Source organism: Gymnoscopelus microlampas (genome assembly GCF_963454915.1).
Source record: "Gymnoscopelus microlampas genome assembly, chromosome: 5".
NCBI classification, from domain to species: Eukaryota; Metazoa; Chordata; class Actinopteri; order Myctophiformes; family Myctophidae; genus Gymnoscopelus; species Gymnoscopelus microlampas.
The window spans coordinates 37,784,859-37,801,424 of record NC_139942.1 but is presented as its reverse complement, the minus strand read 5'-3'; the positions used below and the strand labels follow the sequence as shown (position 1 = coordinate 37,801,424).

The following is a 16,566-nucleotide window of genomic DNA, read 5'->3' as shown; positions in this document are numbered from 1 at the left end:
GTGTATACCAAGAGTGGCTGTGAATGGAATCATGGGCCAGTAAACACATGAAGGATATAGTTAGTTTCATTATAGGGCGTGAACTGATAAACAGAAGAAACATCTTAAGAACCCCATAACTAGAGCCTCTGCTGGGCCATGCTCTCTCCCAGAGAGGAAAGTAACTAAGTACATGTACTCAAGTACTGTACTTGAGTACATTTTTTAGGTATTTGTACTTTACTTGAGAGTTTCCAATTTTCAATACTTTTACTCAAAAATAATTTCTCCATTGACTAGAAATTGATAATTTAAAATATGCTCCTCATTGACTTTCATTGTACAGTGAAGAGGGTCTTTTAAACCCATAACTAATAATTTATATGTATATACATACATCAAACATCTAACAACAATATGAACTATAGTGTTAACAGAGTGACAATGACATATCACACAAGTCATTGTGAAACAATTATGATTCATGGTCACACTATTTCAGTAATATAATGAAATTGATTATATGTTATTGTATTTATTTCATTTTATTTGAATTTGCAGGGTCATTAAAATGAGTCCATATACAAACACATGTGTTGAATGAACTGGAAAAACTTGAAGAACAAGGCACTGGATTAAGTAAACTTGGCTGTTGCGTACACAGTGTACGCAGTCCCAAGACTCAAGGCCCAAAAGAGAAATTTGATGTCTCCGCGGGAGTAATTGGTTCGACTCAAGACCCAAAAGAAGGTGAACTGACTGTAATGATTCAAAATGTCATAGAATGGAAACCCCATTCAAACTTTAAAATGTTCATCCTAATATGGACATGTTTGCCTGAAAAGGAATCTTTGAAATGTTAGTTGGACATTGTCCACAGTAAGGTGGAATTTTTTAACTGTGAATGGAGTTTCTAGGTGAAAGTGTTTTTTTGAGGTCCCAAATGTGTCCATCGACCTCCATTCTAAATCTCTGAACTTTTAAAGGAGTACAATTCTAAAACTATTAAACATTTCAAAGATTCCTTTTCAGGCAAACATGTCCACATAAGATGAACATTTTAAAGTATGAATGGGGTTACTAGCAGTAAGTATGTAGGATTAGTAGCCTGTACTTAAAGTTAAATATCTCCCAAACTACAAATGATTTCAAAGAAAAAATCTCAAGCATGCATGTCCACAGTAAGGTGGAATTTTTGAACTGTGAATGGAGTTTCTAGGTGAAAGTGTTTTTTTGAGGTCCCAAATTCTTCCATCGACCTCCATTATAAAATTTATAATGGAGGTCGATGTAGTGACCAAAAAAGTCACTACAAAGTACTACCAATCAACTCTAAATTGCCTGAAACGTACTCCTAACAGGTTTTTGGGGGGACGATTTTGGCCTCCACACTTAGTGATTTTTTCAGATTTAACTTTCGTTTCGGTAGTGACAAACTTTCGTTTAGGTAGTGACACAATGGTGAAAAAAAAATGGGTAGCACTTTACAATAATGACCCGTTATAAAGCATTTATAAACGTTTATAAGTAGTTTGTAGACTATTAACAAATCATTAACAACCTGTTTGTTGACATTTGTAAATGATACTAAAACCTTTATAACTACAGTTACAAATCATTTGTAAAGTATTAGTAAGTAGTGAACTATTCATGAATAAGCCATTTATATACATCTGTAAAAGATTATTAAATCATTTGTAACGACCCATTCTAAAGCATTTATAAACGTTTATAAGCAGTTTGTAGACTATTAACAAATCATTAACAACCTGTTTATTGACATTCGTAAATGATTACCAAAACCTTTATAACTTCGGTTACAAATCATCTATAAAGGTATTAGTAACTATTCATGAATAAGCCATGTATAATGCATCTGTAAATGATTATTAAATCATTTGTAACTGATGTTACATACTATATACAAGCTATTGGTAGCTTGTTCATGTTTAACATATGCTTTGTTAAACATTCCTAAAGTATCTATAAATCCTTAGTACATGTTATTATGTGCCCTATAGTAAAGTGAAGACAGTTCATCATTTACAACTGTCTGTTAATGTGGTTGTTCTTGTTCATGTTTAACATGCTTTGTAAAACATTCCTAAAATATCTATAAATCCTTTGTACATGTTATTATGTGCCCTACAGTAAAGTTAAGACAGTTCATCATTGCGAACGCGGAAGAGAAGGCGCGCCTCCGCCCAAGTGGAGCTTACTGAAATCCTGCTCGGCTTGTGTGTGTGTCTGTCTGTGTGCGTGCACTGCCTGTGTGCAGCCTCCAGAGTGCGCCAGAGTGCCGAGCAGGGTTTCATACACACACACACACACACACACACACACACACACACACACACACACACACACACACACACACACACACACACACACACACACACACACACACACACACACAGACGCCTGCACTACAGTGTGGCCATGAAGAACGCAGGAATGTAGACAATGCTCTGATTAAAATGCACACACCTGCAACATATTTCGAGCTGCGTTCGCTTCCAGCGTTCGCGCGTCTTACTTGTTTATGACTGTCTGTTAATGTGGACTTTCTCCTTACCTGTTGCAAACTACCTGGCTTTCATGAATGCAGACACCAAACAATTACTAGAATTATCATTCATGTTAAGCAAATGATGCGTAAGACATTCGTAAAGAGTATGTAAACCATTTGCAGACGTTATCATGAGCCTGAGCCTAGTTGCTTCTTTTGGGCTTGTTTTCATACACCTGTCCGCTTGTTTCTTTTGCAAAATCTGGCAACACACTGATTACCTGCATTACACCTGCAGTAGCCTACTAGGGAGGAAGTGAACAGTGATGCAGTTGCAGACTGGACAGAAATATGTCTAATTCATGTTTTATGTGTTTTAACTGTCTTGTTGCAGGTGATCGAGGTAACATAAAATGGCTGATTTTACACACATGAAGTAGCATTATGACTAGGGGGTATTTTGATGGTGGCTGTTTGTATCCACAATGTTTGTTTTGATGTGTAGGCTAGTAATGTCCTCCATGCTTAGCAGTTTAGCTTAGCAGCTAAAGCTAACTTGCACTGGGAGGTGGTGACTGCAGAGGCTCCAAGCTGCTACTCTGTGATTCTGTTGTGATTAATTTCTTTGTTTAAATGTCAGTGTGTGTGCTGTGGCCAAGAGTTGCTACATTTTATATCTTAATAAATTGTTGTATACTTGTATACTATATAACGTTACTTTTGCCACTTTTTGATGTCACATGTTTTACTAATCACTGTTAAACATGAAATAATAATGCATAGTCTTCACTTTACAACAAGGCCCATGATAACGTTAGCAAATGGTCAACACACTCTTTACGAATGTCTTACGAATCATATATTAAACATGAAAGATAATTCTAGTAATTGTTTGGCATCTGCATTCATGAAAGCCAGGTAGTTTGCAACAGGTAAGGAGAAAGTCACATTAACAGACAGTTGTAAATGATGAACTGTCTTCACTTTACTATAGGGCACATAATAACATGTACTAAGGATGTTTAGATATTTTACTCTACTCAGAGTCATAAGTTTACAAAATGTACTAAAGTACAGTGAACGTCTGTGCGGTTTGTCTTCATCACTGAAAATAACGTACATGTAAACTGATATAAAACTGCTGTCATGTGCAGTTGGGGTGAAGAAACACAACCATTTCACTCCTAATAATACCTATTTGATTTGACATCCTGACTTGCTGCTGTAGCTGAGGCTTGAACCTGTTACCTGCGGCTCACTAGTCAGTGACTCTATCCATTCACCTACAGCTGTTTCCTTGGAATCTGTGGTTCTGAAACTTTTTGTTGTCAACCCCCCAAATTGACATGTATTTGGGCAGTGGACCCCAATGTGAAAAGATGTAGTGTCAGGGCCCCCATGAAAAAGATTTATATTTATGCTGTAACACATTTTTTAAAAGTTATTTGTCTTGTTTGTTGTTCAAGTCAAAGCACCAGGAAGGCTGTACTTGTCAGCCATCTGTTAGCTCAATGGGTTGAGACGCAGTATTCATGATCCAGAGGCCATGAGTTCAAATCCCATTGATGTCTTTCCTATGATTCTTTCCTTGAGTGGGTTCGATTCCCACTCTGAGTCATGTGTCCCCGGTAACTTGGGGCAACGGATAAACTGATATCCTTCGTGATGCTTCCCTTTGCAGAATAACTTCTAGAAAAACAAGTTAAAACCACCAGGAAACCTGTAACTCTCAGCCAACAGCATAGCTCAACTGGTAGAGCGTCTGTCCAATAACATGACTTGACTTGAGTGGGTTCGATTCCCACTCGAGTCAAGTGTCCCCGGTCCTGGATTTGAACCAGCACACTCCTACAAGTTATTCTACGGATATCAGTCAATTTATCCGTTGCCCCAAGATACCGGGGACACTTGACTCGAGTGGGAATCTAACCCACTCAAGTCAAGTCATGTTATTGGACAGACGCTCTACCAGTTGAGCTATGCTGTAGGCTGAGAGTTACAGGTTTCCTGGTGGTTTTAACTTTTTTTTCTAGAAGTTAATCTGCAAAGGGAAGCATCACTAAGGATATCAGTCAATTTATCCGTTGCCCCAAGTTACCGGGGACACTTGACTCAAGTGGGAATCGAACCCACTCAAGTCAAGTCAAGTCATGTTATTGGACAGACGCTCTACCAGTTGAGCTATGCTGTTGGCTGAGAGTTACAGGTTTCCTGGTGGTTTTAACTTGTTTTTCTAGAAGTTATTCTGCAAAGGGAAGCATCACGAAGGATATCAGTCAATTTATCCGTTGCCCCAAGTTACCGGGGACACATGACTCGGAGTGGGAATCGAACCCACTCAAGGAAAGAATCATAGGAAAGACATCAATGGGATTTGAACTCATGGCCTCTGGATCATGAATACTGCGTCTCAACCCATTGAGCTAACAGATGGCTGACGAGTACAGCCTTCCTGGTAGTTTTCAGTTGATCTTCTGGAAGCCAGTCTGCAAAGGAAAGAATCATAGGAAAGACATCAATGGGATTTGAACTCATGGCCTCTGGATCATGTATACTGCGTCTCAACCCATTGAGCTAACAGTTGGATGACAAATATAGCCTTCCTGGTAGTTTTCAGTTGATCTTCTGGAAGCCAGTCTGCAAAGGAAAGAATCATAGGAAAGACATCAATGGGATTTGAACTCATGGCCTCTGGATCATGAATACTGCGTCTCAACCCATTGAGCTAACAGATGGCTGACAAGTACAGCCTTCCTGGTGCTTTGACTTGAACAACAAACAAGACAAATAACTTTAAAAAAATGTGTAGCCACTAGCCACGCCCCCAACCAATCTCCTGGATTCTGACAGTACAATGTTGGCAGCCCTGACTGACTGTAAAGATTCAAAATGTCATATATAGAATAGAAACCCCATTCAAACTTTAAAATGTTCATCCTAATATGGACATGTTTGCCTGAAAAGGAATCTTTGAAATGTTGCATAGCTTTAGAATTGTACTCCTTTAAAAGTTCAGAGATTTATAATGGTGGCGGATGGAAGGTTTTGGGACCTCAAAAAAACACTTTCACCTAGAAACTCCATTCACAGTTCAGAAATTCCACCTTACTGTGGACATGCATGCTTGAGATCTTTAAAAAAAAAATCATTTGTAGTTTTGGAGATATTTAACTTTAAGCGCCCCATTCATTGTCGATGCGGCAATGGATATTGAAAGGCAGGCTTACAACCACATATTTACGCCTAGTAGCCTCATTCATACTTTAAAATGTTCATCTTACTGTGGACATGTTTGCCTGAAAAGGAATCTTTGAATTGTTGCATAGTTTTAGAATTGTACTCCTTTAAAAGTTCAGAGATTTATAATGGAGGCGGATGGAAGGTTTTGGGACCTCAAAAAAACACTTTCACCTAGAAACTCCATTCACAGTTCAAAAATTCCACCTTACTGTGGACATGCATCCTTGAGATGTTTTACTTTGAAATGATTTGTAGTTTTTGAAATATTTAACTTTAAGCGCCTAATGCATTGTCAATGGCAATGGATATTTAAAGGGAAAAGGGTACAAACTTTGCCAGGCTAAGTCAACAGAACAGGTAAGGACCTCTGTGGTGCAGTGGTTCAGATACAGGACTTGTAATCAGAAGGTTCCTGGTTCAAATCCAACTGGCGCACTTTTTTTTTCCTTTCCCAAGACTCAAGACCCAAAAGAGTCTTGAGTCGAACCAATTACTCCCGCGGAGACATCAAATTTCTCTTTTGGGCCTTGAGTCCCAAGACTCAAGGCCCAAAATAGAAATTTGATGTCTCCGCGGGAGTAATTGGTTCGACTCAAGACCCAAAAGAAGGTGAACAGACTGTAAAGATTCAAAATGTCATATATAGAATAGAAACCCCATTCATACTTTAAAATGTTCATCTTTCTGTGGACATGTTTGCCTGAAAAGGAATCTTTGAATTGTTGCATAGTTTTAGAATTGTACTCCTTTAAAAGTTCAGAGATTTATAATGGAGGCGGATGGAAGGTTTTGGGACCTCAAAAAAACACTTTCACCTAGAAACTCCATTCACAGTTAAGAAAATCCACCTTACTGTGGACATGCATGCTTGAGATTTTTTCTTTGAAATCATTTGTAGTTTGGGAGATATTTAACTTTAATCGCCCCATGCATTGTGGATGCGGCAAAGGGAAACGAGTACAGGCCACTAATCCTACATACTTACTGCTAGTAACCCCATTCATACTTTAAAATGTTCATCTTACAGTGGACATGTTTGCCTGAAAAGGAATCTTTGAAATGTTTAATAGTTTTAGAATTGTACTCCTTTAAAAGTTCAGAAAGTTATAATGGAGGTCGATGGAAGAATTTGGGACATAAAAAAAACACAAAAAAACACTTTCACCTAGAAACTCCATTCACAGTTTAAGAAATCCACCTTACTGTGGACATGCATGCTTGAGATTTTTTCTTTGAAATCATTTGTAGTTTGGGAGATATTTAACTTTAAGCGCCCCATGCATTGTGGATGCAGCAAAGGGAAACGAGGACAGGCTACTAATCCTACATACTTACTGCTAGTAACCCCATTCATACTTTAAAATGTTCATCTTACTGTGGACATGTTTGCCTGAAAAGGAATCTTTGAAATGTTTAATAGTTTTAGAATTGTACTCCTTTAAAAGTTCAGAGATTTATAATGGAGTTCGATGGAAGAATTTGGGACATCAAAAAAACACTTTCACCTAGAAACTCCATTCACAGTTCAGAAAATCCACCTTACTGTGGACATGCATGCTTGAGATTTTTTTCTTTGAAATCATTTGTAGTTTTGGAGATATTTAACTTTAAGCGCCCAATGCATTGTCAATGCGGCCAATGGACATTTCATACAACGTCCAAGAAGAGGTAGACCTTGTTGCTTTAGAACAGGGGTCCTCAACCTTTTCAGGCCAGGGACCCCCAAACTGATGGGGTGATGGAGCAGGGACCCCCTACCTCGTAGGGTAGGGGGTAGGCCACCACATATATCATATATTTATGTATAAAAGTGTGTTTTATATGTATAAACAATTAAACATGAACAAATGGTTGCCTGGAGCCTGCTCCTACCCACAGGCTGTCCCAGTAGGTGTGCAAAAGACCTTTTCTTTCTCTACAAAATATGTATAAACATACCATGTTATTGTGCATTCAATACTAAGCTATTAAAATATGTCATGTTATGTTTTAAGACATATTGACATTTATGAGAGAAAAAAAATAACAAAAAGTTTTTAAAACGTTTTTTTTTTATTTTTTTTTATCAAACAACAATTTCGCTGACCCCCTGCAGTACCTCCGCGGACCCCCTAGGGGTCCCCCTGTTGAATACCTCTGCTTTAAATGGTTAAATGAGGGTAATTATGCCGTTTTGACTGAAAAGCTTAATTTATGGATTTTGACTCGGTGCTCAGTGTTGGAAGAACTCAAGGAGTAAAATGATCAATACCACAATATAAAAATACTTAAATACAAGTAAAAGGCAAAAGATTGCGGAACTACAAGCTCACATTGTGTGACTTGAGCTTGTAGATAGGCTATTTTTGAATAGCCAAATTCATTGATTATGATTTATGTATGTTTTGTAATAGTAACTAAAGTTTTCAAATAATTATAGAGGAGTAAAGTACAGTATTTGCCACTGAGATGTAGTAGATGTAGAGTAGAAGCATAAAGTATTGAAAAATGGAAATACTCCAGTAAAAGTACCAAAAATGTGTACTCGAGTACAGTAGTAACTGTACCTACCTAGTTACTTTACAGTACAGTACAGTACTTGTGTAAATGTATGGAATTTGACAGTGCTTTAGAAAGGGGTAAAGGAAGCAACATGGCTGTGAATATATTCATCAGCAGTGTTATGTCTCAACAAAACATTCATAAAGTAGATTTAATACTTTGCCTTTCAAACATTAACAATTATCTCAGACAAAATGATTCACACAGCGATAGGGATAAATTAAAGTAGAAAATCCACTCAGTACATGTGTTCGTACACATAAAGTACATATGTAATAAATTGTTCGTCTATATCAGCGATTCCCACCAATGGGCCATTGCCCCCAAATAATTGGCAAAACACTAACATTGTAATGATAATATAACATTAATATTAAAATAATAATGTAAAAAAAGATCATGGTATTTTCTTTAAAACCTTCATTGTGATACCCGCTATTATGAATTAACCACGTAAGCCCTATTTAACCCATTTAAAGCAACTGTTATTTTTTTTCAGAAAACTCTTAGGATTTAGAACAGTGGTTCTCAAAAATAGCAGATATACAAGCTCACAGCACATCACTTCATGCTGTGCTGCGAGCTTGTACATCTGCTATTTTTGAACATTTTGAAAATGTTTTTACATTTTTAATAATTCAGCATTTTTTTTAACACAAATCTTCTCTTCTGGGGGTCCCTGGCACAGCATTTTCAGATGGGGGTCCGTGGCCAAATACATATAATTTTGCGGGTCCTTGGCACGAAAAAGTACTGATTTAGAAGGCATTTGTAGAATCGGCCTCAGGTCTTAATGGGTTAAAATAGTGAAAATAACCGATCTACAAGTTGTCAATCTATCGCTTGTAGCTTCGCCTATTTTCACCACTCGGGTGGCGCAATGGTAAAGTAGCTGCCCACCACTATGGAGGTTGTGGGTTCGAATCCACCGTGGTGCATTCGGCTTCGTTGAACATATACTACACACACAAACACAATTGGCCAGTGTTCAAATTCTTTGAAAAAAAACATTTAAAATGATTTTTGAAATGTTTCAGTTTTTGAAAATATTTGGAAAAAATTACAATATATATATATACATTTTGTTTTAAGGAAATGTAAAAAAACCTGAAATTCTCGCGACCCATACCAATGACCCAAAAATGTTTCCTGACCCATTGTTTGGGAACTAAAGCATGTCATGTTCCTCTGGTCGGGTGGGTCGTCATTAGTCTCTCCTCCAGGAATACGAATGCTGGTCTTGGCAGGAATCCCAGCACTTACGCCTTTTCTGTCAAATGAGATGTAAATATTTCAGAGGCTTATAGTCACTAAACACTTTATGCATTCACAACCACTTAATAGTAGTTTAACCACTTAAGCCCTATAATATATACTCTGTTGTATGACCAATAAGGAAAATAGCCGATCTACAAGCTCATAACACGGCATGATGCATTGTGAGCTTGTGTAGATCATCTATTTTCACTCATTTTGAAATTGTGGGGAATTATTTAGACATTTTCTGACAAATGTGTGCCTATGATGAGATGCCCAGAATAGAGATGCCAGGCTGAATGTGGTTAAGATACCATTATCTATATTATTTATTTTTAAAAAGATAAGAAAATAATTATAATAATAATAACATGCAGGTATGTAACATTGAATATAATTAGCATTTTTATCGTTCTTACTGGTCTGTTCCTCTGTGAATGTAAGATATGAGTACACCAAACTGCCGGCAATACTGGTGGAAAAACAGAGAAGTTATATTAGCATGAATCCAATAAAATATATCAATTAAAGCTGCAGTAAGTGATTAGGTGCAGTAAGTGATTATTAAATAGCTCTATATTCTCACTATGGTACTTATCTGTTATCTATGGTGCTTACTATTGTACATACCTGTCTTCTATGGTGCTTCCTAGGGTGCTTATCTGTCATCTATGGTGCTTCTTATAGTGCTTCTCTGTCTTCTAAGGTGCTTCCCTGTCTTCTTTAGTGCTTCTTTAGGTGCTTCCCTGTCATCTATGGTGCTTCCTATGGTACTTCCCTGTCTTCTTTGGTGCTTCCTGTGGTGCTTCCCTGTCATCTATGGTGCTTCCTATGGTACTTCCCTGTCTTCTTTGGTGCTTTCTGTGGTGCTTCCCTGTCATCTATGGTACTTCCTATGGTGCTTCCCTGTCATCTATGGTGCTTCCTATGGTGCTTCCCTGTCTTCTATGATGCTTCCCTGTAGTGGTGTGTGATATGACGATAATAAACGGTGAACAATTAAGAAACAATCTAAAATGAAGTGTAAAAAATATAACCTGATGTTTAGGCCGACAAAGTTTGTCCAGGTGAATATGTAGTCGCCACCCAACACCATTCCAAGGTACGTGACCAGAATATTCTTTGTGAGGAAACAGACAGGTCAGTATTGTATCTGTAAGTAGCAAACAACTGTTCCACACATACTGTAGATCTTCATTGATCCCAATTCAGTTGTCATCGCACACTGCAGTAAGGATGAAACAAATGTAACGGTAGAGAACAGGTACCGATTGAAGAAGTACAGTAGTAACACTAGCAAATACTAGGGTAAAATATTGAATAAAAGACTATGAATGAATAAAGATGACTTAACATCCGACCTGGCCCTCTGCTGGTCAGTTGTGCATAGTTTATCGGCCACCAGTATGTGGAAATCATAGACCTAAATACCTAGACAACGCATTGGCCACTGGGGCTGTACATCAATGTGCCCGCCCCTACAGTATATTAAGAAGGGCAGCTTGCCATAACTCCACAGCTAGAACTATGCACAAGTCGTTTATAAACTAAAACGTTTTTATAATAATTACTGTTATTATCTATGTAAGATAAGGTGTTTTGGTATGAAAACCCAGGTTATGAAACCCAGGTTACTTATTTAACCAAGTGTCATACAGTATATCATAAAATAACACCCATGTCTAACATTTGTAGCAAACCTAACCGCTTGGAATTGGTTGAGAATTCAGCAAATTATAATTATTTTAATTGTGGAGAGACATCCTGCTTCCATAGACATGGGGCATACAGGCATTAGGAGGCAAGGCTTGCTGAGCTAACCACCAATACGGCAATCCCGTTGGACGTATAGCTTTAATGAGCAGCAGCAGCCAATGCGATAGCTAGTTATATATATCTAAGGGTGTAAATAGAGGTATAGGTATGATGGTGCCATGCTGACTGAGTAACTTGAACTGACTTACTTTAATACAACCCACAATGGTGGTGGTCAGCGCTGAGTTGTGTTGCGTGCACAGCACGATAGAGTACATTAAAATGAAGCTGTTGAAGAGAAAGACGATGAATAGACTTGAATAATGCCATGGCCTAATATCTATTAATGGATTAGTAACATGTAGAGCAGTGTTTCTCAAACATTTTCATGTCAAGGACCCCCCAAATTAATATGTAGTTGGCCGTGGACCCCATCTGAAAAGATTCTGACACAACCTGTCACAATGCGACACGTTGTGGGCTTGTACATCAGGTCTTTTCAAACAGCAGATATATATAGGGTTAAAGTGGTTAAAATGATTTTGCTGGGGGACCTTAGGAACCCCCTCAAGGACCCCTGGGGTCCCCGGACCCCACTTTGAGAACCACTGCTGGAGAGACAGCAAGGAGGTGCAGAGCTCACCCCATCACACAAGAAAGCACAAACTGTACGGCAAACAGCATGTCAGACCATCCATCAAACTCCAACGCCTTGAACAAAGAATGAGTGGACACACACACACACACACAGACACACACACACACACACACACACACACACACACACACACACACACACACACACACACACACACACACACACACACACACACACACACACACACACACACACACACACACACACACACGGTCACTTCACAGCTCTAGCAAAGCTAAAACTGAAGGATATAGAAATTATTCAGTTGTGTCATAAAACCTCTTACCACTTGAAAGTCGCCTGTGAAGTATGCATACACCATGGTAGGGAAAATCATCATTAACGCGTTATAATAGAGTAGTCCGTATTTCCCCAGCTCCTGTGTGTCCAGCAGTGAATAGATGGGTTGTAGTATTGTGGTTGAATATAAGAAAGTAGAGTAGAACAGAATAGAATTTCAGTCAAGAGTTAAATACCATCTCCCTGATTTATTGTGTGGCAAAAATAGCATATCTATAAGCTCACAACGGATTGCGTTGTGAGATATGTCATTTCATTATTATTATTTTTACACTTTTGCCTAAAAATGAAATGCCAAGTTGAAAGTGGTTAAAGGCAGTGCAACAGATAATTTTAAATGCTGAATATTCAAATATTGTGAAAAAACTGTAATTATGTTATAATGTGACATTCTTATAAACAATATGTTTTATAAATGTTGGAAAAAGGTGTTTGAACAGCTAAATCTGCCCCGCCCCAACATTCAATAATTGTTTAGATTGGTATGTAAATATTAAAAGTTGTCCCTTATCTATTGCCCTACCTTTAAGAACTTAACCACTTAGAAAATAGACTTGGAAAACTGGATCTGTACTTGGACTGCTTTTTTCAGTCCACACCAAATCTCTTTGGCAAAAATAGCCAATCTACAAGCTCACCATGCATCGCAACGCAACCCGTTGTGAGCTTGTAGATCTGATATTTCTGGCTAATGTTCCCCCCAGAATATGGATGCTGGGGTTCAAGTGGTTAACTCACCTTCGAATCCAGTTTCTGTTTGACGTATGCGCCGTTGGCTGCAGTCAGAACATTGTTCAACATGATGAAGACATAGCCTTGAAGGTCAAAGGCTAAATCGGTACTACAACAGAAAGAATTGCAACAACAGTACGAGACATGGACTGTGTGTAAATGATTTCTCTCTGGCTCTTGATTAGCCAGTCAAAGTGGACTGTTGTGTTGGATTATTAATGTTTTATCATAGCATATTACTCGATGATGAAAATGAATGATTCTATATGTGATGCAATATTTAATGCTATCGTGTCCATGACAAAATGTAAGACTCACCTTGCAGCGATAAAAGCTCCAAAGATCATGGCAAACACTGTTAATTTGATGGAGCCTGAGAATGTCTTTCTGGTGGTGGGGGATTATGAAATGACATGAGATAAATTTGATTAATCCCCAGCGGGGAAGGAAATAAAGCGTAGTATGAAATAAAATCAGCAAGAGACAATACAAAACAATACAAACAACACTCAACATTGTTGAAAGAGCAATCAAAATTCTAGTTTGAGGAATGTTTAATCATAGAAGCATACACTTACTTCAGTAATATTCCCTCGAACACCATAGTGAGCAAAATGGAGAACCTCCTTAGAACTGTAAACATGGGCAGACTGTGGACAAAGGAAAGTTATTGAGAATAGTTCACAGCCTATTTCACAGCCTTGTTGGCATACTATTGTAATATGCCAAATGACTTTTTAGCATGTCCGAAAACGTAGTAGTTACTAAATAGTACGCGAGATGCATACTAAATTCAAGGCTGTGTGCAAAATCACATACTAACATACTATTTAGTATGCCAAATCACTTTGTAGTATGTCCGAAAGCTTAGTAGCTACTAAATAGTATGGGAGATGCATACAACATTCAAGATGGGGTACTTTCCTAACTATGTAATAGTATGCCCGAAGTGAAACCCTACTGTTTAGTAGATAAATAGCATGCTGAAAATAGCATACTGTGTAAAATGTAGTACGTTAGTTAGTATGTGATTTTGGACAAAACCTATGACCAGAATGGAAACAAGCCCTTAGGACGTGTTATCCTTTTAGCGTCATTGTATAATTGTAACACTGTACTATTTTGCAAACTGTTAATAAAGTATTCAATGAATCAATGAATCAATCAATCAATCAATCAATCAATCAATCAATCAATCTTAACACAACTTATCAGAACAAGTAACCACCTTATATAAATGTATATGTTTAGTATACTGTAACTAGCATCTATCAAAAAAAGTCAACAAGAAGCTCTTACTTGAGTCGTTGTGTCCCAAACAGCCCTGATATCTGATTCCCAACATACAGCAGAGGTAGAGGGAACATCTGGAAGACGGCACACACCCACATGAAATGATGAAACAAAAAAAGATAATTTACAGTACTCTGTCTTTTAATTCAACATTTTCTTTAAAACGTTTAGTTCTGTTTGAAAGCAACCCCCCCCTCCAGAATCCACCACAACATTAGTCAATCAGATCAAACATATTTTCTGTTAAAAGACTCTCACCTGGTTGGGTATACTCGAATCCATGTCTGGAAATGTGATAACACCTAACGCCTTTGCAGTCCTTAGAACCACGATAGTAGCCACCATCTGGAACATGATTGAGCCAGGACAAAGGACATAATGTTATGTTCTATAATGCATAATAATAATGTTGTATAGTACGTTATATGTTCTATAATGTATGTTAGCCTAAGTCGTGTTATTGTTGCGGTGCAACTTGTACAACTTCTTTAACTTGCAATTAAAACATTTTTATTGCCTGAACAATGTTGGCAAGTCAAGGTGAATATCAAATCTGGAATGCAGGTGTCTGTCTGCCTAATAAGCGCAAATGCGCTCAGCCCCCTAATGAGGGATGACGGTGACAGGAAGAGTGGGCACTAAGGAAGAGTGGGCATCTCTATTTTGGTCCAAAATGAAGGAAATTTGTATTGAACATTTCACAATTAAGGTCTAATATTTCTACAATTGCTACAAAAGTTTAAACCTGTACATCCAATCATTTTGGGCATACAAAATAAGTTGAGGGGTAAATTCAAGTCTGATAATGATGTACCGTGCATGTTCAAATCATGTATACTTTACATTACTTAATACTACATTTTTCAAATATATATATATATATTTTTTTTTACAATTTTGGACAAAATACAAGCAAATTTTACATCGAGGTGCCCACTCCTCCTTAGTGCCCACTCTTCTTGCATAGGGAATAGGGATGACACTGTCCTGTGCTGAAACATTCCCTCCCCCCTACCCCACACAACTATCTTTAACAGTTATGTTCTATAATTGGCCTAAATGCATAGCTACTTTATGTTGTGTTCTGTATGTATGGTATAAGACTGGCCGGTAAATTGTGAAATGGAAGCTTACTTGGCCAATTCCAACGCATGTTGATGAAGGAAATCTGCAATGTTCATAAAATCATAACAGTACATTATAGCATAAGTTGTGCAGTCTAACTCTAAAATATCAACAAAATGCTCATAATTGTCATGTCAGTGTTATATTTGAGGTCCTGTTTGTGGCATTGTATTCCTATCCTGGGGGGAACATTCACCAAAAATAGCCGATCTACAAGCCCACAACCTGTTGTGACGCGTTGTGAGCTTGTAGATCTGCTATTTTTGTTGAAGAAACTTGGTGTACTGCAGGCTGAAAAAGAACTCACCAAGTACAGTTTAACTCAGGTCTGTTTTACTAAGTATAGAGGGTCTAAGTGTTTATTAAACTGAAGTGACATTGATCAATTCCAAATATTATCAAAGTATTCTGAGGCACCCCTGGACTTGCGTCAAGGCACCTAGGTGCCACGGCACCCTGAGAAGCCCTGCTTTACACCACTGCTGGGGCCAGTTGCACCACCTCACACTAGGTTCAAACTTAGCCTAGTTATAGCTTAAATGGCTTTTTAAAAAAGTCATTTAACCCACTTAGCCGGGAAAGTATCTGTGTCATTTTAGATTTCTTTGGCTATTCAAAAATAGCAGATAGCTCATAGCACGGCACCGAGTGCCGTGCTATGAGCTTGTAGATCTGCTATTTTTTTTTAAACGTGATTTTTTTTTGTTGCAAATCTTTAAATATATATATTTAGATTTGCACACATTTTCACGATTTTTCAAAAAATAGCAGATCTACAAGCTCATAGTGCAGCTTGTATATCTGCTATTTTCGAATAGCCAAAGAAATCTAAAATGACAGAGATACTTTCCCGGATTGAATGTGTTTAAGCTATAACTAGGCTAAGTTTGAACTTAGTGTGAGGTGGTGCAACTGGCCCCTGGGATGCGGTCCAAAGATCACCCATGTGTTCCATCCAGTACCTGTAGCTGGTCAGGACGCTCTTGTTGACCACAACGATAAGAAAAGAACTCAGCCCATAAAAGCCAGCGGCGAGGAGCTTCAGATGTGCCGTGGAACCATCACCCGTTGCTCTCTTCTTTTCATTTTCGGTCGACATACTTTTATTATATGCTTTTTAAGGCCAGTTGACACCCTATGGTTGACACACTCGCTAACGTTTCTGATTCTGATCAAG

At 38.0% G+C, this 16,566-nt stretch overlaps 1 protein-coding gene across 2 annotated transcripts; it reads right to left on the bottom strand.

The window, feature by feature from the left end:
• Positions 1–8,412: 8,412 nt before the first annotated feature.
• On the bottom strand, positions 8,413–16,566 carry LOC311045436 (nucleotide sugar transporter SLC35D2-like). Of its 2 annotated transcripts, XR_014600767.1 has the most exons (14): positions 16,352–16,566; positions 15,399–15,432; positions 14,523–14,609; positions 14,271–14,338; positions 13,550–13,621; positions 13,290–13,358; positions 12,978–13,080; positions 12,226–12,318; positions 11,925–11,992; positions 11,491–11,569; positions 10,712–10,751; positions 10,157–10,484; positions 9,946–9,998; positions 8,413–9,539 (listed from the first exon to the last, which is right to left on the bottom strand). XR_014600767.1 is itself a non-coding variant. In XM_084057309.1 (13 exons), the coding sequence occupies exons 1-13, from the start codon at positions 16,486–16,488 to the stop codon at positions 9,529–9,531; spliced, it is 957 nt and encodes a 318-aa protein (XP_083913435.1). In that variant the 5' UTR covers positions 16,489–16,566; the 3' UTR covers positions 8,413–9,528. The 2 variants fall into 2 exon arrangements, 1 of the variants encoding a protein (XP_083913435.1); XM_084057309.1 differs by lacking the exons at positions 10,157–10,484; positions 10,712–10,751 and adding an exon at positions 10,564–10,646.